General features: G+C 31.7%; 1 protein-coding gene, 1 long non-coding RNA gene and 1 other non-coding gene across 3 annotated transcripts; all 3 read right to left on the bottom strand.

Annotated features, from left to right (window-relative positions):
* Positions 1 to 3,679: 3,679 nt before the first annotated feature.
* LOC127901974 (small nucleolar RNA R71) lies at positions 3,680 to 3,786 on the bottom strand. Its single transcript, XR_008054379.1, has one exon. It is a non-coding gene; the product is annotated as a small nucleolar RNA R71 (small nucleolar RNA).
* A 9,137-nt stretch (positions 3,787 to 12,923) lies between these two features.
* Positions 12,924 to 14,260, bottom strand: LOC112498993 (uncharacterized). Its single transcript, XR_003066457.2, has 2 exons — positions 13,936 to 14,260; positions 12,924 to 13,473 (listed from the first exon to the last, which is right to left on the bottom strand). It is a non-coding gene; the product is annotated as an uncharacterized LOC112498993 (long non-coding RNA).
* Positions 14,261 to 18,185: 3,925 nt separating this feature from the next.
* LOC102616124 (protein STRICTOSIDINE SYNTHASE-LIKE 4-like) lies at positions 18,186 to 20,472 on the bottom strand. Its single transcript, XM_006485140.3, has 6 exons — positions 20,320 to 20,472; positions 20,000 to 20,218; positions 19,837 to 19,889; positions 19,303 to 19,539; positions 19,073 to 19,205; positions 18,186 to 18,702 (listed from the first exon to the last, which is right to left on the bottom strand). Exons 1-6 carry the CDS (start codon positions 20,440 to 20,442, stop codon positions 18,394 to 18,396), a joined length of 1,074 nt encoding a protein of 357 aa, XP_006485203.1. The 5' UTR covers positions 20,443 to 20,472; the 3' UTR covers positions 18,186 to 18,393.
* Between the last annotated feature and the right edge of the window lie 5,538 nt (positions 20,473 to 26,010).

Below are 26,010 nucleotides of genomic sequence, written 5' to 3'. Positions count from 1 at the left end.
AGGTCTGTTTATGAAACCTATGTTCAACTGTGAGTTAAAGGTATCTAAAAATAAGATTGGTTCTAGCATCTTAGATGTTCTTATTGTAGCAGCTCTGATTTGTACATTAATTAAGTAATTGGGTGCCATTATTACAAGTGATAGGCATTCACATGAAAAATTTTTATTACACTAAAGGGACCTCAATGTTTTAAAAAAGATTATGATGTAGCATAGTTTGTATGCTCTTATTGACTCCTATTCCCCTATGAATGAAAATTTTATATTGTTTTATCTTTAAGATATATCTAATGCTTGAGTGATGTTGCTGCAACTCTGAAACCTTATCAAAATGAGACACACACATTGGACAGAATGAAACCCAAGTCTAGAAATAGACTTGTTGATAGTAACTTTGCATGTTTGAGAATAAAATCTAAGGGATAATGAATTAAAACAATCTAGATAACAGAGCTAAGTTGTTTATTGCATGATTGTGTGACTGAAGTGTTTTTGTTGTTGTCATTACTTGAGGACAAGTAATGGTTCAAGTTTAAGGATGTGATAACTCTATGAAATGAGAGTTGCCATAACATTTCTAGACCTAAACTAATATTACCTACAGAGTTAATGACGATGCTTTTATCTCATTTATAGTAAATTTTGCATGAGTATCTATTTAAGCTTACTTATAATAATTTGATGTGTTTTAGATAAGTTTTTTTGCCCTAATTAAATGTAATATTGTAGCTGATATAAAAGCTCATGCTTTGTTGATGGATGTTTTAGAAGAGGGACTACATTGCTGCAGCAACAAGCTTGCAGAAAACGACAAACGATTTATCTGCAAATGAACAAAAACAAGTCTGATAAGAGAAAATGCTACAACAATCCAGGACCAAGTACAGACAAAATTGTCCAGGCTATTCACGCGCTATCTAACAAATTTTGCTACAACCATTACTGCACTGCCACTGTCAAGTGCAAACAAAATAGTGGCAAGCAGCATAAAAAGAAATCTAGTCCTAGAATGCCAAGAATGGACAAGTGTCCTCATGCCTTTTTGGGTTGACCAAATCCCAAGTTATAAAAGGGCACATTTTAAGGAAACATGAAAGGAGACATATCCATTGTCGTCACACACAAAAAAGGAAAAAGAAAAAAAAAGGATATTCAGAGCTGCAGCAGAGGGTATTTTGTGAGAAGAATGAAAGAAACTTGAAGACTAAAGCGTGACATTTTGGTCTTTTCTGTATCTCAACTTTATTCTTATATTTTGTTTGTTGTATTTTCTCTTTGATGATGTATTCCATGATAAACACTTATGTTTTTACTATTTAAAGCTCATCATGAGCTAAACTTTAATGTAGTTGTGTTTTAAATGAGCTTAATGGTTATTTGATTTATATATGTATGTTACGTAGAATCTGCTGTAGCATTTTGTTTTAATTTTACATATTGCAAATCTTTATTTTGGTTGACCACCCGTTTAATGGATACTAGCTAAAATGAGCCTCAAAAAGTCTGACTGAGTGCAACAAATTAAGACAATACATGATTTTAGATTGAGTTTCCTAAGTTGAGTTAATCTCCAATTGAATAGGACCATGCCTAATATAAGATTAGTGAAAAACTAGACATATGGATTCACCTTATAGGGCAAATAAAGTCTAGATCGTATAATACTATGTTTAATGTTAGTTTAACAACTAGTCACTATTAGATTCAATATAGACATAAGATATCTAACATATGAGAGCTGAGGATGTATTAGAGATTTTGCCTAGTGTTGTAGTAAATGTTTCAGCAACTACGCCTCAAGTGTAATACAATCAATAATCATTAAGTGAGGTTAGAACCTAGCTACCCCTTCGTCATTAAAGTATATGTTAGAGTGCAATTTATGCACTAGTTTTGCATTATTTACTTCCCTTAATATCAATGTTTTGCACTTAATAATAGTGATTTACTTGTGTTTTACTTTTGTAGGTGCAATTCTATTGATTGATGATAAAATTGAGCTATAAGATGATGTTTAAGGATAATTGTTCTCTTGGAGAAATTATGAGCGTCAGAAGAACTTTGTTGATAAGGCGTGGGCGCGTGCTGTCAACTGCGGACCTGCAGTTTAGTTTAACGTGTTTTGTATTTTTGGTTATTTTTGTAATTACGAATTTAATATTTCAGATATTAGGATTTTATTTTAAATAGAATTCTAAAAGAGAAGAGAGAGAGAGTATTTAAGGGAGGAATCTATTGTGAAAAAAGGGGGATTTTTGGATTGGAGGAAAAGAAAGAAACCCTAGATCTAATTTTTCTCTTCTCTTTATGAAGAACTAAACTTATTTTTCTGGTTGAAGGATAATGAAGCTTTGATTCATCACTACTGTGAGATCTTTCTTGTGCTTTAATTGTTTTATTACTTTTTGGGTATTTGTTTATTCTCTGAATTATTTTCATGATTATGTTTGTTAATTAGGTAATTGGCCACTATTTAATTATCAACTTAATCTATTGTCAATTAAAGGATTCATCGTATGAAGAATTTAATGTTTGTGACGAATAACATAGTAGAGAGTTGTGTTGTGAGAATAAACAATCTAATTTAAATAAATCATCATATGTGTTGATTAGGATTTGGGTCTCTTTGGTTTTTCAGGCTGTCAATTGATTAAACCCTATGATCGTATCTATGGTTGTCTATTGATTAGGAAAATAACCAACGGTCGTACCTTGGTTATCGACTAGTTAAGGAGAGATTGGCTATTAGAGGGTCTCAGTAGCTATAACCAGTCTATTCATAAGTAATAATAATATATATTTGAATCAATGATCAGTAGTCGAATCAAGCTGAGTTAATTCCTTCAACCAGAGCTTTCTCCAATTTGAATTACAACTTTAATTTGCATTCTTGTTATTTCAATTTGATTTTTATTATTGTCAACAATTCCCCCATTTTACGTTTTACGTTTCAAAAGGATTTAAATAATTACCGATCTCTGTGGACACGACCCTGCTCAATCACTATACACAATTTATTTAGAGTAGGAATTTATTTTTGTTGGCTTCGACAACCATCAAATTTTGGCGCCGTTGCCGGGGATTGGTGTCATTTATTTAATCCTTTTTACGTTTTACTTGGTGTATGGTTCGTTCTTCTCGTACAGGTACACTTTCGTTTGATCCTGAAATTGAGAAGACAGCTCGCCAGCTGAGACAACAGACGAAGAGAGCTAAGCAACGATCCTCGTCGCCTTTGCTTTCTGAAACAGATACGGTGCCTGATTTAGTTGAATCATCTAGCGATTCAGAAGAACAAGTGATGGATAGACCTGCACCTGTAGAAAGAACTCTTAGAGAGTTAGCTGAACCAGACTTGAATCAACAACCACTCTGCATTCAATATGTAGACTTGGAGGTAAATTTTGAATTAAAGTCTGGTCTTATTCATTTATTAGCCAAGTTTCATGGTTTTGCAGGTGAAGATCCTCATAAACATCTTAAGGAGTTTCATGTTGTGTGTTCAAGTATGAGACCACAAGGTGTGACTGAAGAGTAGATTAAGCTGCGTGCTTTTCCGTTCTCTGTAGATGGGCTAGCTAAAGACTGGTTGTATTACTTGCCTCCTGGATCGATTACAACGTGGAATGATTTGAAGAAGCAGTTCCTTGAGAAGTACTTTCCTGCTTCAAGAGCTGCCAACATCAGAAAAGATATTTGTGGGATCAGACAACTTCCTGGGGAGACTTTGTATGAGTATTGGGAGCGATTCAAACAATTGTGTGCCAGTTGTCCTCAGCATCAGATTTCTTATCAACTTCTTATTCAATATTTTTACGAAGGACTGTCATTGATGGATAGGAGTATGATAGATGCTGCTAGTGGAGGCGTGTTGGCGAACAAGACCCCTACTCAAGCAAGGGAGTTGATATCAAATATGGCTGCCAACGCACAATAATTTGGCAGCAGGCAAGATCCCATTTTAAGGAAGGTGAATGAGGTAAATATTTCTTCTGTTGAACAACGTTTAGATAAACTTACTTCTCTTGTGGAAAAGTTTGTTGTAGGTAATGTGCAACGTGTGAAGACTTGTGGTATTTGTTACAATATGGGTCATTCAACTGATATGTGTCCTACACTTCAAGAAGAACCCATTGAACAAGCTAATGCAGTTGGAGGATTTCCAGGCATGCCTCAGAGGAGGTATGATCCTTATGCACAAACATACAATCCGGGATGGAAGGATCATCCCAACTTCAGCTATGGAGTTAGGCCGTCAGGATTCCCACAACAGTATCCACCAAGACAACCAACACCTCCACAGTCAAACTCCAAGTCAGGTATATCTCTTGAAGAAATTGTTAAATCACTTGCGACTAACACTCAACAATTTCAGCAGGCAACTACAGCAAGCATTCAGAACTTGGAGAACCAAATGAGTCAATTGGCGACTACAGTGAGCCGTCTGGAGTCTCAAGTATTAGGGAGATTGCCTTCACAATCTGAGGTGAATCCAAAGGAAAACGTTAGTGCTGTCATCCTTAGAAGTGGGACGGAGTTGCAAAAGCCTAGTAAGAAAGTGACAAAGCATGTAGAAGATGAGCTTGAGAAGAATGAATTGATGCCTCAATCTCAAGATGCACAACCCACCAGAGCGAAACCCCTACCTATTGTGATACCTCCTCCTTTTCCAAGCCGGTTTGCAAAATCCAAGGAGGAACAAGATAAAGACATCCTTGAGACATTTCGCAAGGTTGAGGTAAATATTCCTTTGTTAGATGCTATAAAACAAATACCTCGATATGCTAAAGTCCTTAAGGAACTGTGCACCTCCAAGAGAAAATTAAGAGGAGATGAAAAAGTTCACATGGGGGAGAATGTTTCAGCAGTTCTCCCAAAGAAACTACCTCCTAAGTGCAAGGATCCAGGTATGTTTACTATCCCTTGTAAAATTGGTAGTGTTAGAGTTGAAAAGGCTATGTTAGATCTAGGAGCTTCTATTAATGTCATGCCTCGTTCCATTTATTCATCTTTGAATGTTGGTCCATTAAAAGAAACTGGCGTGATAATTCAACTAGCTGATAGGTCTAATGCATATCCTGATGGGGTATTAGAAGATGTCTTAGTACAAGTTAATGAGTTGGTTTTTCCTGCTGATTTTTATGTACTTGATATGGAAGATGATAACTACTCTAATTCTGTCCCAATTTGGCTAGGAAGACCTTTTCTTAAGACTGCTAGGACTAAAATGGATGTACATAAAGGGACTCTCACTATGGAGTTTGATGGAGAGGTTATAGAATTCAATATGAATGATGCCATGAAATATCTTAGTGAGGAACATTCAGTATTCTCTGTGGATGTTATTAACCCTATAGTGCAGGAAGTTTTTTACAAGAAAAAGACGAAGACATTTCATGATAGAATGATTTTGAGAAAGGAGTTCTCTGTTGGTCAAAAAGTTCTTCTTTTTCATTCTAAGCTTAAACTTTTTCCGGGTAAATTACGTTCTTGCTGGGTTGGACCTTTTATTGTTACTAATGTCTTTCCTCATGGTGCAGTTGAAATTCGGAGTCCGACCTCTGACAAAGTTTTTAAGGTTAATGGTCATCGCTTAAAACCTTTTTATGAAGGTTTTTCGATGAATATTGTGGAGGATGTGGCTCTCGAGAGTCCCAATTATGGAGATTGATGCATAAATGTGTCTAGCCAAAGACATAAAACAAAGGCGCTTTTTGGGAGGCAACCCAAATGATTTATTTATTTTGGTTTTTGTTATATCTTCTTTTAATTTTGATTCAGATTTTTTTTTAAAAAAAAAATAATGTGTTTGCTTATTTTGGTCAGAAGAAAATTTTTGATAAGGCGTGCCCACGTCTTAACTAATAAGTACTTCTGTGATTTTTAAAGTAAAATGATTTTAAGGCGTGCCCACGTGCTTATTAGAAAAATACTTCTGAAATTTTATGTCTCAAAGTGATTCATCACTAAAAAAAAAAAAAACAATGTATTTATTTATTTATTTTTTCCATCTTTTCTTTCTTTTATATATATATATATATATATATATATATATATATATTATTTAAAAAAAACAAAAAAAAAAACACAAAAATCACAAATCACTGTTCACAAATCCCTAATTCAAAAAAAAAAAAAAATTCACTGTTGATTATCTTTTTCACCCGCAGCAACTAGCAACCAGCAGCCGCAGCCTAAGCAGCAGCAGCAACCGTGCGCGCAACACAGCCCACGCATCAGCAGCGGCCGCGCGCAACGCAACGCAGCACCAGCATCCCGCGACTAGCGAGCAACAACCCGCGCGCGCAGATTCAGTTCCACCCGCAGCGCGCAGTATCCCACAACGCAGCCCAAGCAGCACGAATCAGCGTCACCAATGCAACCAGCCCGCGCGCAGCAAGCTCCAGCCATCACCATCGCGCAGCGCATCAGTCCCGCGCGCGCAACGCAACGCAGCACCAGCATCTCACGTCCAGCAAGCAGCAACCCGCGTGCACAGATCCAGCCTTTGTCCAGCAGCGCGCAGAACCAGCGTCAATCCAGCTCTCACGCACAACACAGCCCACGCAGCGCGCAAATCCAGCAGCCCCAGCGCGCGCGCGCAACACAATCAGTGCCATCCCGCGTCCATCAAGCAAGCTCCAGCTGAGCAGCAATCGCAACGCAACCAACCTACGACCTGCATTCCAAAGCTCACAATTCAGGGAAGTTTTTGCCCTTAATCCAGCAGCCCCAGCGCGTGAATCGAAATCCGTGACAAGATGGAGTAGAATTTGGCCGCATACTTCAAGAGTGTGAGATTTATCCCACCATTCCCGCCAAGCCCATAGACGTTATGAGGATCAAAGCTCACAATTCAGGGAAGTTTTTGCCCTTAATCTTTTATCCTTACGCTTTAATTTTTATGTGAGCTTTGATTATCTTACATTGGGGACAATGTCAGTTCTTGGTGTGGGGGAGGGATTTTTGCATTATTGATGTCTGGAATTATTGTTTTCACTCTACTCATCCTTAAATGATTTTGGAGTTAGTATGCTTCATATATTATTAATTTTCTTTTCCTCTCTCTCTCACTACTCTTTTCCCATCTATCTCAAATTATTTACATCTATTTTTATTCTATCATACTCTTTCATCACTCACATTTTATCTTTCACTTTTCATATTACTACATACATCTTTCTCACTTCTTATCATTTTTACCTTTTCTTTTATATATCACTCATACCTTCTTCTCATTCTACACCACTATTGATGGTTGATTCATTTGAAGAGTGTACATGATTTGATGGCAAATTTACCAACTTTGTGAGGATTTGAGCCTATGAGCAACCACTTTGCTCTAATATTTTTGTTGTGTGAATATCAATCTTAGTTTGTTTATTCTAGAACTTGCTTTGTTATGCATGTTGAAGCCGCATTACGGGATTTTATGCATTAAAATGATAAGGGCAAACCCTTTTCCATTTTTCTATTCTCGCATTTTTTTTTCTCTACCCGAAGACCTTTATTTGCTATCTTTGTTTGAGCCTTAACCATTACCCATCTAATTTTCTCCGTCTACTTAACCATTTTTCTTCTTTTTTAGCCTTAATTTAAGGAGATTTTTTGGACTCATTGTGTGGATATATTTTGTTGCTTTTTCTACCTTGTAATAAAGTTTCTCAATTAGATCAACAAGCATTATGCTTGAATTAAATTGTGCAAGGTTCGTTTCTTTTGTTTGATTCAAAAATAAAAAAAAAAGAAAAAAAAACAACAAAAAAAGAGAAAAAAAAGAAAAAAAAAAGAAAAAAAAATGTTTACATTCTTGGTGACTTGAGTAGAAATAAGCATTTTGATATCATAAGTTCATTCAATGAGTTCATTCTTCTCATTTTGATCTCTTTTTCTTTTGTAAACCTTTCTTTTTCATTCAACCTATTTAACCCCATTACAACCCTTTTAAGACCCTTAGATTTTTGCATTTTATTCATGTTTTGTGGATTGAGATGTGATATATGAGCAAGCTTATGGTAATAGCATTCTTTGATTTGATTTGAGTGAATAAATGACACCCTAAACACTTTGAGTGCATGGAGTGAAGTTATTGAGAGGGCTATTAAATCTTGTTGCACTTGAATTTTGAATGGATCTTCTTGGTGGTTGAATGTTCTTATTCTATCTTATGAAATTCTATGCTTTAAAATCCTTGTCTCTCGAATGTTGATCGACTTAATTTCTTGAGGTATGCTTGCTTAAAATTGTTTTTGGATGAGTTGAGATGAGAATTGAGTGGAGATTTGAGATTAATCTTGAGTTATATGCTTGAGGACAAGCATCATCTTGGTATGGGGGAATTTGTTAGAGTGCAATTTATGCACTAGTTTTGCATTATTTACTTCCCTTAATATCAATGTTTTGCACTTAATAATAGTGATTTACTTGTGTTTTACTTTTGTAGGTGCAATTCTATTGATTGATGATAAAATTGAGCTATAAGATGATGTTTAAGGATGATTGTTCTCTTGGAGAAATTATGAGCGTCAGAAGAACTTTGTTGATAAGGCGTGGGCGCGTGCTGTCAACTGCGGACCTGCAGTTTAGTTTAACGTGTTTTGTATTTTTGGTTATTTTTGTAATTACGAATTTAATATTTCAGATATTAGGATTTTATTTTAAATAGAATTCTAAAAGAGAAGAGAGAGAGAGTATTTAAGGGAGGAATCTATTGTGAAAAAAGGGGGATTTTTGGATTGGAGGAAAAGAAAGAAACCCTAGATCTAATTTTTCTCTTCTCTTTATGAAGAACTAAACTTATTTTTCTGGTTGAAGGATAATGAAGCTTTGATTCATCACTACTGTGAGATCTTTCTTGTGCTTTAATTGTTTTATTACTTTTTGGGTATTTGTTTATTCTCTGAATTATTTTCATGATTATGTTTGTTAATTAGGTAATTGGCCACTATTTAATTATCAACTTAATCTATTGTCAATTAAAGGATTCATCGTATGAAGAATTTAATGTTTGTGACGAATAACATAGTAGAGAGTTGTGTTGTGAGAATAAACAATCTAATTTAAATAAATCATCATATGTGTTGATTAGGATTTGGGTCTCTTTGGTTTTTCAGGCTGTCAATTGATTAAACCCTATGATCGTATCTAGGGTTGTCTATTGATTAGGGAAATAACCAACGGTCGTACCTTGGTTATCGACTAGTTAAGGAGAGATTGGCTATTAGAGGGTCTCAGTAGCTATAACCGGTCTATTCATAAGTAATAATAATATATATTTGAATCAATGATCAGTAGTCGAATCAAGCTGAGTTAATTCCTTCAACCAGAGCTTTCTCCAATTTGAATTACAACTTTAATTTGCATTCTTGTTATTTCAATTTGATTTTTATTATTGTCAACAATTCCCCCATTTTACGTTTTACGTTTCAAAAGGATTTAAATAATTACCGATCTTTGTGGACACGACCCTGCTCAATCACTATACACAATTTATTTAGAGTATGAATTTATTTTTGTTGGCTTCGACAACCATCAGTATATCTTTGTGTCTAACTTCAGTTTTTCCTTTTGTTTATTGCATTTTTTATTTCATTAGATCATTAATCTCATCATTCATTTTGTTTATTTAGTTTACTAAAATTGAATTGTTAAGATTGCTGTAGTAAGTCCTATAACATCAATTTCTATGGAGATGGTCTTGATACTCATCATTATATTACTTGTTGTGTACAATTGCACATTGACATTACTCTACATCATCAAGAGCATACAGCAATGCATCAGTAAGATTCTACACAATATTAGTGTAGAGATGAGTAGCTCTACTATCTAGTTATATCTTTGATCTGCAACTCCTTCTAATGTGGTCATATAGGCCGCTCTAGAACCTTGATTCTGACTTGGGAAGGAGCCTTGCATTGGGAAGTCTGGAATAAAATTCTAATGAATCTATCCTTCTATTCTATAATAGAGTGATTATATTTGAAATAGATTTGACAAGTGATATTTCCTCTACCACTTCCTTTTCTAAAGCCATTCAAACCACAAGAAAAATCACCAAAACCACTATTAAAACTACCAGTAAATCCACTTCTACCTTAATTACCACCCTAAATTCCATTACAGTTTTGGTTACCATTCCATTGTCCATTTCCTAAATACTAGTGCAAATTTCCCCCTCTTCCTTATCTAAAACCTCTCTACACCATAGTTTCAATTCCAATTTCCACTTTTATTTTTATTCAAATAATTTGCATTCCAATTTCCTTGAATGTTGTTACTTCAACCAGCATTGTTTCTTTCTTTGTTTTGATTATTTCCTGCCTAAGCTAATCTGCATAGTTCAACTTAGCCTCTTTACTAGCATTAGATTGACTGCTCTCCAATCTAGCCTTATGAATTACTAGACTTACAGCAACAACCAACTCATCAGTTATAGACCTCAATTTACCAAAATATTTAGTCATAGATACAGATCATTTTCTAAGATTATTCATCTTCATCTTTAAATAAGCTTTCTTAGTTGTAGTTTCAAATCCAAATGATTGCTTTAAGCTAGTCTAAAATTTAAAATAAGTTTTAAAAGTTACCATTAGGCTAAGAATCTAACATTAATAAAGGAAGAAAGCTAGTGCAATAACATCTTAATAGCAAAAGTAAGATTTTCTCATGCAACAATATTGGCACTTATAGATTCACCAGAGGGACTGATCTGGACAAGCTTTGGGTCCATTAAGAAGACCTTTTACTCTTTTAGTTTATTAGCTCGAGTTGAAGAAAGGATCTTAGAATGTGCTTGTATTGGAGCTAGAGGAAGCCATGGAATTGCTTGAACGAACCTTTGATACCAAATCAAAGTATATTGAGCAGATTTGTTATATTTGGTTACTGAGAAAAATAATGGGAAGGTTAAAGAATCAGAGAAAAATTGATGAAACAAGAACATTATTATTAATCGAATCTGGAATGTAAATACAAGACTCTTATATATATTAATGATAAGAGGATTCCACACACACCCAATACATGAGCTTAGATCAAGCTAATGACTAACAAACTTTGCACCAACAACCACATCATTAGGATTAGTTATATAGAAGTCTACAAAGCCAGCTCAATGTCTGCGGGTTGTCCAAGACTCAGTCCGTGTGGGATATTTTTCCTAGCATCCCCATTACGTGCAGGTCGGTCTTTTTGACTAATCCTTATCACATGATAAAGTAGTGTGAGTCCACTTGTGCATGAGTTTGAGACTTGATGTTACATCCTTAACCTGAGTTCAATACTCAGTCGATATGGGATAGTTTTCACTCTAATTAACTAATTAATCTAAACTGTAACACAAAGCAACAACCAGAAATGCATATGAACTCCTACTTCAGCCATTAACAGGGCTCGATTTAGACATTCTAAAACCAAGAACCTACACTTTTGCAACTTTATTGAGAATGATGTTTCATTGTGTATCACAGGAACTTGAAGATATTTTTTAATCAAAGAATATAGTTAACAGATGGAAAATACAAGACACCGGTTATGGTAAATATAAGATTAGAAAGAAGCGCACCCCACACTTCCAGTATCATATCTTTCAGTTTAGGATTTATAATTATAGTCGCGACACTAAAGGAAGTCCATTTTAAACCCCAAAATCTAAAAAATTATCTCCACCAGGTTTTTTAATAAAATAACAACAGATATTGTGATACTGAAATGCAAAAGGACTCATCCAAATAAGGCACTATTCATAAAATTTGAAGCAAACAACAATATCTTTAACAATTTAACAAAAATCCACCAAACTATCACCATGTCAACAACAGTATCTATATAATACTATTGTCTGCTTGTATATCCTTCATCACTCTGCAATTCCTCATCATTTCACATGAAACAAAACATATTCCCCAAATGCTAACTCAAGATCTATGTGGTTCGAAAATTCAATTGCCACACATTTAATAATAAGAATATGGACATGATCTTCCGAATCCATGCTTTAAAATCGCTCCTCCCCTCGCCTATTTTTTTAAGAACCAGGGTGAAGAAGCTAACTTAACCACCTGAGTTTTCAGAGGTGCAAGTATATTCATGGGTACATATAGGCGTGCACGCATGTGTGTTTACGTGCGGACCATAGAAATAAATACTCACAGGTGATATCTTATCATAAATAATGCATTTGAAATTGAGCTAAAAATGTGGCACGATGCTCTTGAAGAGCAGCAAGAGTTATCTTAATCTTGGATGCCAACACAATTGACACGTTGTGTGGTAAAATAGTGCTCCCTAGCAGCTTCCTCAAGTCAAACTCATTTGCAGTAATCTTGGTTATTATCTGTGCCACACCAATGATGAGGTGCTATGATTGGTTTCGCTAGCATAAGATCTAGGAACAAAGATTCAGCGTTGAGTCGAGTTTTTATAAAAATCTGAATTAATAGTTGTTAGTTAAATGAAATAAAAAGATAAAAGTACAAAATAAATCTTGACCATTAATTCTTTGTTTAGCAAAATAAGCTCAATAGTGAATTCTAATCAAAGATCAAAACATTTGTTCTATGATGTCAAATGCAGAAAAGGGATCAACAATTTCACTTTTGTGGTCCATCAACCAGATTTCTGTTACACCAGCATCGAAAAGCCACTAATTTGAGAAATATCCCAATTATATCCCTTTCAACATCGATCGAGTGTAACAAGCAGCGGGTAATGGCTTTTACACTTGCATTATAAATGCTTTTGACCATTTATTGAAACGAAAGACCGTAACTATTGCAGGTAGGCAATTACTACACAATGCTCTAAATCATAAGGCACAAAGGAAATTTATTCGCCTATGAGGCGTGCTTTTTTACATATATTCAAGAAGACAAGAGATTTTAAAAAAAAGTTCATTAATATGTAATTATATGAAGCGAGAATCATAATAATGTCGTGTTTAAGTATCCTTTAAATATTAGTAGTAGCAAAACATGCATCGTTTATTTATGATTTGTTTTAACGTGGAAAAAAAAACATCCATCATAGATTGAATCAAACTTAAAAGAAAATCAATATGATTTGCACAAGCTTATAACTCTATGACCTCTATCGAAGTTCGATTGATGCTGACCCATATACTTCTTATACTGCCAAGCTATCCTCAATCCCTTGAATTTTCCTACAATTTGTTCGGAATCAACATTCATTTTTTTCATTTTAACCCAAAAAGAAAGGTAGACAAGTTACAAAGGCACTAAACTTGAAGAAGAGGCTCGCCTGTTATGATTCGCGATCACAAGATTTATCATCTTTCAATACGGTAGGACTAGGCAGAGCACCCAAAAAAGCTCTTGGGTCCTTGGATGGACTAGCATTAAAGAAAAGGTTGATTGTGAACTACTTGAGACATACAATTTCTTAACAAAAGCATGCGACGAGGTGCTTATGCATCTTCCTTCACCATCACTAGACTTCCCAAAGAGAACCCACCTGCAAGTATTTCTAAAATATCAGGAACATACCAAAAAAACAATAACAGTAACAAAACAGAGAATTTACAAAACCATTATCAAACAAATAGAGAGGGAGGAAAACAAGTAGAATATTGCTGTCAAGATCAGATATCCTGGATTAAATGAACAAAGTGCCATTAGGACCACATTTGACTCCAGGGGTTTGAGATGAGGATATAGCCGACTGGTTGCAAGAGAATCGCTTAGCCGAGGCTTATTTGTTCCCATGGCAGCATCAACACTTACTCTTACAAAGTTACAAACAAAGAATATAAAAAAGCTTAACAAAGAAAAATAACAACCTTAAATAAGTAGAATGCAACCATTAAACAAAGCAGTACTTACAAATTGCGTAAAAGAGCTACAGATTGAAAAACGTAATTGGCTGGTAAACCACAAAGTTAAAAAATTCAAATGATTAAGAATAAGGGGTGAGTACCCTCGACGATTGAACTGATGTGATTCCGGGCTTATGTTTTGCAGGTATTGGGTGGAACTCCTCCTGAATAATTAGTTTGTATCAATTGCACACATTAGATGGAACTTATCGATAATAATATGTTAAGTTTTAAAAAATTGAAGGAGAGGAGAGGAGAGGAGAGGAGAAAGAAATAAGAAAAGAAAAGATGAATTATTTCATGCCAAACACATGTTTGGTTTAAAAAAAATGAAAAGACAGGATAAAAGAAAGAAATAATAAAAAAAAAAGATGAATTTCATTTTCTCTCCCGCTCTCTCCTTTTCATTCCTCTCCTCTTCTTTCATTTCTTCTAACCCAATATTAGATAAGCCCATATGTCAAGTCTTAACTTATCGATGTGAGATTCAATTAGAGCCGTTATAGCTTGCTGTCTACTAGTCTCGGATTTGGAGATGACTTGAGTGTAAGCTGTCAAGTTGGATTTATTTTAGTTTAAACATTTGAAAATATACGCCTGTTATGTTGCTATGTTGTGTGTCAAAAGTCTATTGTAACATAAAGGATACCTCTCAAATAATGTCACGTGTAGATTACATGAAACATTTAGAAAACCGGATTAAGAAACCGCTTTCTCGGCATGGTAAGTGAATTAGCAGATTTTGAAGTGGTTTTATTGTGAAAAATCAAAATGGGCTGATTATATTTTTAAATATTTTTCATATAAAATCAATCTCATTAATAATAACACACACGGGACTCCAACCTTATTCAAAATTTCAAATGACTGATAAAAGAAAATGATATATATATTTTATTATTGCTACAAAATTAAATGAATTACTTATACAAGATTTTATTATTCAAATTTTAAAAACGCTCATATGGATTATGATTCTCACCATGTTTTAATTTTTTTTTCTCCCATAGTCTCTAATTAGCTATATAATCTAATGACCTGTGCCATATATAAAAATGGGTGTAGTCAATATTGAGTTGTCACGTGTTTAATGCAATATTAATCATATGGATTTTATCAATAGACAAGGATTTAGGGCTAGTTCGGTAATGTTATAACTTTTAAAATAATTGCTATTAGCTGCTATAGAAATAATCAAGTTTGAAGAAAATCAGTTAAATGCTTGAAAAAATTTGTTTCTAAAATTGCTGTGAGTTTTAAAGAATAAATGCTTGTTGTCCTTTTTGTCCTTATATTTTTAAAAGTGTCTCCAAATACCCCTATTTTTCTTTACTGTTACAATAGTAATACCTTGCTACAATCTTGAAAGTATTAATTAATTTATTAATTAGAAAATTAAGCAATAATTATCAATCTAAGAGAATTAGAAAATTGAGCAAAAATTGAGCAATATTTTTTATAATTATTTATAAATAAATTAACACCAGTCAACTTAAAGCTACATTTAATACCTTTTTGTCCTGCTAATAACTATCTATAGTAAATTTAAGTTACCAAATTAACCCTAGAAATTGAATAATAATAAAAAATTTACTTTAATTTTAATTTTTCTTTTAGTGTTAATTTGATAAATTAACATTTTTCTTTTCACTAATGTCATTAAGAATATTATTACAAGGATATTATTGTAAAAGTAATGAAAAATAAGGGCAAGAATGTCACATATTTAATAGTAGGATTATCTCAATGCATTTTTCAAAATATGAGGACTAAACGAGCACTTAACTTAAAATATAAGAACTAAATGAGCATTTAACTAGTTTCAAAAGCAGTCGTATGTGTTTGGTAAATCTTCCTGTTAAATTACTGTAAAAGTGCAAATGACTAAATAAAATAATATTGAACAAATTTATTTACACATCTATAAATATGTATGTATTTTGAAAAATCTCTCTAAATGTAATAATTTTATTTCCAAATGGAATAAGAATAATTTTAACTTTTTATAAGAGTGGTCCTTTTGACAACACTTAAAAATTTCTCTTAAAATCCCTTTTTAAAAAAATTACCTAAATAACCTAACACAGATTAATTCATTTCTTTTTTTGAATGGAAATTCAATTACACACACATGCTACGTTTACTAAATTGGAATCAGAATGAGTTGAAATCGGAATGGGAAAGAATGAGAATGAACTGGAATGGGAATGAATAATGGTAATGAAGAATGGTAATAAGTTATTTACTTGAACTGTAGGAATTGGAATCGGAATGAGTTGGATTACCATTAATTTGTTTATTTTGTCTTGGAATCAGAATTGGAATAGATTATATTATTTCAAATTACTAAAAACTCCTTAATAATAATGACAATAATATTCATTAAAACAATAAAATTAATAAAATATTATTATTATTACTAAAAATAATAATAACAATAATTTATAATAAATAAAATAATAAATTTAATATAATAATAATTTCATTATTATAATAATAATTAAAATAACATATTTTAAATAACATTAATATATAATAATAATAATATTAAATTATTATTATTAAATAATAATAATAATAAATGACCTATTTGCAAATAATACAAACTGTTGGTATTTCATTAATTTTGTAGGGACCAAAATGTAAAAATGACAAAATTTGGGCATAATAAAAATTTAATGGGGGTAAAATGGGAAATCTAGGGAATGGGAGATTGATTCTCAAGCGCTCTCCCATTTCCCATTCCCAAATTTGGGTGGGGCCCACAATTCCAATTCATGCCTCTATTTTGCGAAGTAAATACTGTCAATGATTCCGATTCCGAATTCCAATTCCCTAATCCATGAAGTAAACATTGCCTTAGATAAAATTATTCTTTTAACAAACATTTTACACATGCCCATATTTCGTAATTTATATTTATATTTCAAATTTATTTGAAAAGTATTTTGTTGAGAAAATTGTATGAGTTTAGAGTTATGAAAATAGAAATTATATAATAAGAACATAAAAACTTAAGATAAATATTTTAGGACTCGTATACAATTTGAAAAGAAATATTTTTTGGGTAAAATTTTATGAGAAGATAATTAATGTTAATATATGAACTGGTAATTTTATCAATTACACTGAGGGTATTTTAAGTAATAACATTCAAAAGGGGTGTTATAAGGATTTTATAGCGGTGTTAAAAGCTCTACTCTTTTTAAGAATAAAGCTGATTCTTAAAATTAGATTTTAAAAAGTCGCTCATTCCCTGCTTCTCAAAATCCGCTGTAAGATAGGTGATCTGTCAAAATAAAAATTTAAAGAATTTACCAAGCAATAGAATTAACTTTCAATTAGTTTTCAGAATCACTTTTAAGCATCTCAAAAGCAATCCCCAGCAGATCTTTATTATTGAGATGATTTGGTACTGATACACTAAATCAATCATTGTTAATCAAGAGAATGAAAAAATAAAAAGAAAAAATAAAATTTGACCATTGATTCGATGTTCTGCACTAATCAATTAAATCGGTTCAGCATTTAGTCCTAATTCACTTATGATATTCTTATATGTACATGGCAATTAGTGAATAGATAAGAAGCAACAAATACCTCCCTCTTTAATACTATCTTTAATAATTTTAATAAATTAATATTGTCATGAAGGATTGAAAAACAAACTAATAAATGTTAATCCTTTGGAATGAGAGTATCAAGTTAACAGTTATAATAGAAATTGGATAGCATATATAAATGATTTGAAGTTAAAAGTCTACTTATACCTTGATTTAGAAAATAAAATTGCGCATGATATGAATGAATTGTGTATATGACCTTTTCGGCGTAATCTTATTATTTGTTTATCATTATTTACTATTAGATATCTACTAAAAATATGTTATATATGTTCTATAGTGACACAAGTTAAATATTTTGGATATAGAAAAGGCCATATTAATTTCTAAATATGGAAAAGAAAATTAATATTTTATTAATCCAATGGAAGACTCAAACCTCCACCCAAACAGATAAGAAAGAAGGAAATTTATTTATATTACTATTCCTTAAAAAATAATTCATATACTTTATATGAGATTCCACCATTCAATTTCTACAGAACGTTTCACTATAGAAAGAAGTAAAGAACATGGTCATTATTTTCTGGAAAGTGTGTGAGTTACCATGAAATTTATCTCCTAGTGGGGAATCCATTAAGTTTGTGAAGGGTTAATAATCACGTATTATCCTTTTCTCTCATCGTCTCGTTTGACTAGTGATTGGAATTGATGGATTCGTCTCTGTCGTTTATGTATTAATAATCACTTTTGAAAACTGAAACGAGAAGAATTACAATCGCACCATATGACAAAAACCTCAAGAATAGTACTTTTATTGAAAATCAAAGAAAAGAAAACACCAAACAAGCAAGAGGGGAAAACACAAAGCCATACCCCCTCAAGGAAAGACACGCCGAAAATAAAATACAGACCAAAGCAAAACACAAGCAAAAGCAGACTTATTGTAATTTAGTAGAAGCATTAAACATGCATTGTGGGTGACGCATGCTATTTCTAAATGGTAGCTTTTGGAGCCAGTTCTGCTTCTGGAGTATTAAGTGGCAGTTTCCCAACGAATTTGGATTGGATGCTAGCCATGTACAGATTGTCTTCAAATTCGACAGCTGAAGTGACAAAGGATATGTAGGTTGCGTTAGGATCGTTAAAGTCCATGATTATTTTCCCATGTGTGTCAACCTTGACTACTCGTGCCCCCGCATCATTCCCCAAGGGGATGAGTAGGTTGATCAGTTCTGGATATGCTTGCAACAGCTTCCATTTGTCAGGGCAACTTTGGATAGCCCTCACCCCAGTTTGATTCATCTGCATGCACCATGCATCAAGTTAGTAAGTTATTTAGATAATTAGTTACATGCAGGATGCATGCATGAAGAGGTTTTAGGAAATACAAGTACCCAGCGTGGGCAGCTGACCCGGATGAGTGTAATTTTGGCAACAATTTATTTTTTATTTTTTAAGTTTCCGCCGACTTTGTATTCGTCCCCAATAAAATTTGTGATCCGTCTCAGTGGTTTGAGTAAAACACAAAATGTTAATTATATTGTCATTGTACAACTCAACTACGTTATATCCAAAATTAAATGAAACACTTCATAGAAGACGAAATTTAGGTAAGAAAAATTCACTCCCGTTGTTTTAAAAGTCTGTCTTGCATACCATCTATTACATATACCTTAATTAAAGCAACCCAAAAAGAGCCATCTGGGGCGAGATTGATATTATCTGGTCCACCCGGAAGGTGCTCAATGAAACTTTCTAATCTTCCTTGACGAGGGCCCTTCAGCCAATATCTTCTGCACCGGAATCTGAAAGAAAATTAATTTGTTAGTCTAAGTACTTAGCTAATTAAACTGTACATGCATGGATGCTATGCTATATATTAATTCAATTATTATTACTTACTTCCATGATTCACAAACAACCACAAAATTTTCATCTTTTGAGAGTGCAACGCCGTTAGCAAAGTAGAAACCCTCATGCAAAACTGTTGTTTCCTCCAATTCAGGATCATATTTGAGCAGCTGCCCATGAGGTTTTCCCTCCACCAGGTCTTTGTAGTACTCTGCGGGTGTATATTTTTTGCTTGATACAGTAAAATATAAACTACCATCTGATGCTTCTATCACATCATTTGTAAACCTGATCGATCAAATCAAATTAATTTTACAATTTAATTAAACTAATGATAAGTAGAGAGTAAGTTGCTGATGCAGGATCCTATAGATTTTATAAAGTCCAGGATCCCCTTTAATAGTAAACAGATTTTTTCACATTGACAATGTTGTAAAAATGGGATCCCCATTTTTGTAAAGAGTGGGATCCCGGACCAGATATTTTCTATAATCATGCAACGTATAGATATACATGGCTCCCGCCGTTGCATTATATTTGCATGCATGCATGCTCTGATCGAACGAAATTGAACCTGACTGTTACCTTACATCTGGATCGAGAACCTCCACGCCGGCTTCACTAACCTTAAGCAAACCCTGTCGATCACATCAATTGGAATAACGAATTGAAGATGATTAATATTCTTGGAATACACACACGCACATAGACATCCAATAATTACTTGAGGTTAATTAAGTTGTCTCACTTTTTCAGTGTCACATACAATCACATCACCTTCCTCTGTTGTTGTGATTCCAAGAAAAGTATTACTATCTATATGCTTCCAATTAACCAAGGTTTCATTATGGAGGATGAAATACTTGACCCAACCATCTCTAGCAGCTGTATACAGCGCACCCTTTCTAACCACAACAGAAACATCCTCTGGGTGGTTCACACATCCTTCTCCAAGTTTAATCAAATCCTACATACCGCATGAGTTTAATTAATTATGAGCTCGAACAAACAAATTAATTAATAGTTGAGCGATGCATAAATAAGCAGCTTTTAGTTAGTAATTTATACCTTCATAGAAGAGCTGTACTTGGAGTTGGAGAGAAGAGAAGCTGAAGATGATACTGGAGGCGAGAAGAAGATTTCTAGTGTAAAAGCAAGTAAACAAGCGATCAGGAAACTGATTGGAGCCATAAGCTGCTGCAAGTCTCTGCTTCAGTTAGGTATGCTAGCTAGTTAATTAGTTAATGGGTTGCCGTGAATTTATATAGAAAATTGTTCGGAAGGGAAATGGACAACAATACCCCCATAATTTGTTCCAAGTGAAAAGTATACCCTGTATCATCATTTCAAAAATTAATACCTATTGAAAAAGTTTAGCGACTCATCTTAGTTTTGTTGGTTGAGATGCCACGTCATTCATAATAATTTTTAGATTAAGAATATAAACTTAAGGACATCTTATTCATTTTTTAATATGACTTTGGCACATGGGATGCTGTCTTTTGAATATAAGTTTAGCCCATGAGATTTTATTAAGGAAAACTGTTAAACTTATCTGTAAGTAGACTCAAACTATTCTTATATCTTTTTATTTAGTTCTTATCCCATGAAAAGATAGTATAGTCCTAATTGTATAGGAGTCTAACAAATTATAGGGTATTATTCATATTAACCAGTCAATCTCAATTCCTTTCTCTCACTTTTTACACTCTAATATTGATGGTAAAAAAAATAAAAGAACAATTGCTTGAATTTTATTATTGCTTCTCAGAATTAAAGATTTCATCACCTGAAGTACATTTTTCAATATAATATTATGATTTAGTTTAGCGCTTTAATTGATGAGAAATTTTTGTGGTTCTCTTCATTCATAATTCTTTCCATAAAGTGTTTAACTAATTAGAAGGTAGGCCCTTTCCATATTATAATTATTTTTAAAAATAATTTGAAGATACATGGCTACTATATCAGAATTCTAATTCTAAATAATCTTTTTTTTTTAAAAAAAAAGTAGAGGTACATGGAAATATCTAACTAAATATATTTTTTTAATTCCTACCTTCTCTTAGGATTTAAAATCAGGTGCCAGTCAATTAAAAACTGCTTGAAAATTACTCAACCAAATTCTAAGGATAAGTAATTATTTTCCTTTGTATACTACATATTTCATTTTAATGGAATACAATTTTTAATGGGTATGCTTTCTGTCTCTTCTTCAGAATGCATTGATTTCTTGTAGTTGTAAATTCTTTTTAAAAAAAATCTTGTATGTTAAAACAATTTTATCCTACCTCTAAAATAATAATAATAGTAATAATAATAATCCTGACTCTGCCTTTAGCCCCCACCTTACTCGAAAGGCCCTTACAAAAATTACATTTTTGTCGAAAAGTGAATTATTAGCCATTATTTTACATCTAAAATGTAAATTTTTTTCTATTTAATAGTATATATTAAAGGATTTATTTGTTGTTTAATTTAGAGTCAAATCTTTTACTTAATTCCTCTCCTTTTGAAAAAGATATGTCCTATGTGTGATGGAGGTGCTAAGAAAATAATCTTGCACTAGCTTAGAATAGTTCATGGACTAAGTAAATAAATGCTTGGGTAACCATCCTTTAAACGAGCTTTCAAGTGTTGGGATTTAATATAGGCACTACAATGAACAACATCAAGTATGTATGAGATACACCGTTAAGATTCCATAGGATAATTTGCATGAAGAAAAGAAAAAATCTTTTACAGATCTCCAAGCAAATAAAAGAATGATTCTCTTACACAGAAGAGATCACATTTATTAATCACTAGATAAAATATTACTAAAAAAGTATGAGAAAATTCCGACAATCATCCTAGTGAGTCATTTACAGTTATTCCATCGGTTGTAATAGGGACTAATGGTGAGGCGTTTTAATTTTACGAAGATGCAGAAAAGAAAACATTGAATCGCATTCGGTTCAGACATTCTTTTAATTCTGAATAATCTGATAACTAGAATAACTTTTGGCTTAAAAAGCTGACCCCTCATCTGAGAAGTATTCTTGATTTAATTACCAAGTTAGGGCGAAAATACTGCATTGACTGAGAATAATTTTTTGATGATTTTAGCACATTAGGGTCAAGGGCGAACTTAGAATTTTTCTTTTTAGTACGCCAATTAATTTATAAATTTATTGAAAATATTTGGGTGAATATATATATTTAATAAAAGAATGGTAACAGTGCAACAAATAAATTTATAATATAAATATTAAATTATAAATTAAAAAATTTGTTTTTTTTATTTCAGTGATAAAAATATAAAATATTTGAATAACTTAATTTAAAAAAAAAAGAAAAAGAATAAGTATTATGAAGGAAATAAATTATGCCATTATAAAAATACTGTTAATTGCTACTATGTTATTTTGTAACTTCTAATACTAGTGATGATTTTACAATATATTAACCCACTTTTTTTTTTCAATTAGACCAAATCATAATATTATTTTGTAATAAGCTAAAGCAATATTAATATTTGAGCTTGCTAATGACAAATTTATTCAATAAAAAAAATTTAATCTTTTTCTAAAATAAGTCTGTAACTCTAATTGAAGGGGAAAAAATTGAAATGGGCACATACTTGAAAATTTAAAAAAAAACAATTCTAATAATATATGAAAATCATAAATACTGAGGCGTATAAATGAAATTTTTTTGGACTATACCAGGTTACAGCCCGACACATTTACTTGATAATTTTTTGGTTAAGCGTATGTTTGTACAATCCCAACTTTTTGTGCTTGCTTGAGTATGATAAGTTAAGTCTATGCACTTCTTTATAATATCAGAACTAAACAACAAAACCTATGTGCTTCTACGCAATATCAAACCAAAGAATAATAAATTCACATTACATTTCTACGTTAAAAAAAAAAATTACTTTGGAAGAAAGCCTGCCTTGCATTTGAATGGGAATGTAAAGAAATATAATATCACACTGACTTAGTGCAATTCTTACGTACTAAATACATAACTGCTGGGGCAACCACCAACTCTTATTAACAAACTTTAACTTTTGTCTGAGTTTGATCTTAAGCTTCCATAGGAGAGCTTCCATGAAAGAAAAGAAAAATACTTTTACGTGTCCTCAAGCAAATAAAAGAATTGTTCTTGTACCTAGGGAATCATATTTATTACTGGATAACGATTACTCGTAAAAAGAGCAGTTATTTTAAAGATTCCCAATAAAACAAACAATTGAAATCAAACAAATAAAAGAATGATTATTATTCGAAGTGAACCATATTTATTACTAGATAGAGATTACACAATGAAAAGAACAAAGAGGGAAACATCTTTTTCTTTATTGGGGTAGCTTTATTTAATCTGCAACGGAAACAGAAAATCAAAATCACATTCTTTTTCTTTATTGACCAGCTTTATTGAAAAATCTAACTACATTACATAGCTTTATTAATTTTAGGGTTTGTCATCAATCATATCAGTAAACCCTAATATGCACGTAGTGTCTTCACTTATCATCCATATACCGGAGAGTAAAGAGTAAAACGTCCGTTGCAACTTCTGTCAATAAGTCTGCTATCATATCAATTACAGAAAATTTAACGCAATCGCCTTCATTAGTTGACTATTAAATAACAATAATATTCTTCTTCTTTTTGAAGAGAAAAAGGTTTATCTCACTTCTAGATGTTTTTTATAGGGAGATTGCCAATTTTTCTTCTGTTGTAATCAATATATACTATTTACTCCCACTGTTTTTATGACAGCAAATAACCTGACAATATAAGTTTACAATAGTATATTTATTTTTAAATACACTTTTATTCATATTTATTATAGATTAAATAAATCACATGAATGGAAATTAAAATAAAAAAATTAAGTATTAAAAATAAAAAATATATGTTTTGATGTGAAAAAAAATAATAATAAAATATTGTTCTTGTTCTTTTTATTTTATAAACATGTTCTTATAATAAATATGTAAGAAAATTATTATAAAATAGTAAAAAGTTATTATAAGAAAACTTAAATAAAAAATTATTATAAGATAAATAATAAAATATTTTTCTTTTACTTTTTACATTTAATTTTAAAATATTATAAAATGTTTATTATAAGAAAATTTTCACAAAATAAAAAACTACAAAAAAATTTCATTATTTACTTTTTTGCTCATATCAAAACATATATTTCTTATTTTTAATACTTAATTTTTTTATTTAGTTTCTATTCATGAGATTTATTTAATTTTTAATAAATATAAATAAAAGAGTAGTTGAAAATAAGGGTAATATTATAAACTTATGCTGTTAAGGGGTTATTTGCTATTATAAAAATAGTAGGGGTAAATGATATATATTGATTATAGTAGAGGGGAAATTAACAATCTCCATTTTTTTAATATTATATTTTGTTGTTTAAAAAGTGTGGGGGGTAGACTAAATTTAAATTTATTTTCCTCAAGATTTGAATTTGAGTGACCAGTCAATGAAAGATCCTTCTAAGACTCATCTGTATAATTTAATTAAAAAATAAAGGCTATATATAAGGGGGTGTGTGTGTGTGTATGCCCGAATATAAATATATTAACACTAATTTTTCAACAAAATATCAATCCTTAAATCATAATTAATCCAATGGCTGAAAGTAATGTTAATTTGAATTTCCTTTTTAATGAAAAATTAATAAAAATTGGGCCCCACCAAAATTATTATTAATAACAGTAATGCTTATTATTCATATTCCTACATATCTGCTCTCATAGGTGTTTTTAGTAGCTACAAATATAAAAGAAGAAATGAAAAGTGCTGTATCATAAACAAATGATAAAAAAAAAAATTGATAGGAAATAAATAAGAAATTTAAATTAAATAGTAGAAAAAAAAAGTGATTTGCTAGTTATAGAAGCTGAATAAATATTACATTGTTTCCCTATATACTCTAATAATTTTCTTGTTATTTCTTACACAAATCTTAGCCATAAAAAATTATACGATATAATTGGATCAGTAATTGTAAATGATTATCCTAATTTCATATTTACCTATTGATTTTAAGAAAAGATAAAAATCCTCGTATTCAATTGTGAGTATAATTTTGCTATCTTTTATATAAAAATTACATGTAACAAATAAAAATACAACTTATCTAGGAAGAAGAAGAATTAGTGTAGAAGATTACTGGGAAAGAGAAGAGAAATATGGAGCATTGAAAAATAATAAGCGAGAAAAAAGAGGAAAATAAAATAGAAAGAATAATATTATTAATTTGACGGGACCCAATTTATATTAATTTTTCCTTTTTAAAGAAATTTAAATTAACAGTAATTTCAACAATTGACTTAATTACAATTTATGTGTGTGTGTGTGTAGTGCTTATTTACTTAGGATTTTCGCACTTTGTTCAATTATAGGAATGTTGTTATGACATATGGTGTAATAGTGTAATGCTCATTACACCATATGGCATAGCAGCTGGGGATGGAAATAAAATCTAGATTCGGCCTGCATACCTAAGAATCTGAAAGATTCGGATCTAGAAAAATCTAGACCCGCATATTAAAAAAGCAGTGTGCATGTGAAAAATTGAGATCTACACGGATCTTGATCCAGTTCCAGATGCAAATGCATCCAAAAAATTGGATATTTGGATTCGGTTAAAATTTTATTTTAAACTAAAAATTTTAAAAATATATTAAAAATTAAAAGTTAAATTTTATTTGCAAATTTATAATGTTATTGTATGTTATTC

Source organism: Citrus sinensis, chromosome 4 (genome assembly GCF_022201045.2).
Source record: "Citrus sinensis cultivar Valencia sweet orange chromosome 4, DVS_A1.0, whole genome shotgun sequence".
In the NCBI taxonomy this organism is placed as follows: Eukaryota; Viridiplantae; Streptophyta; class Magnoliopsida; order Sapindales; family Rutaceae; genus Citrus; species Citrus sinensis.
Note: the sequence above shows the minus strand (reverse complement) of the source record. Positions and strands in the feature narration are given on the sequence as shown.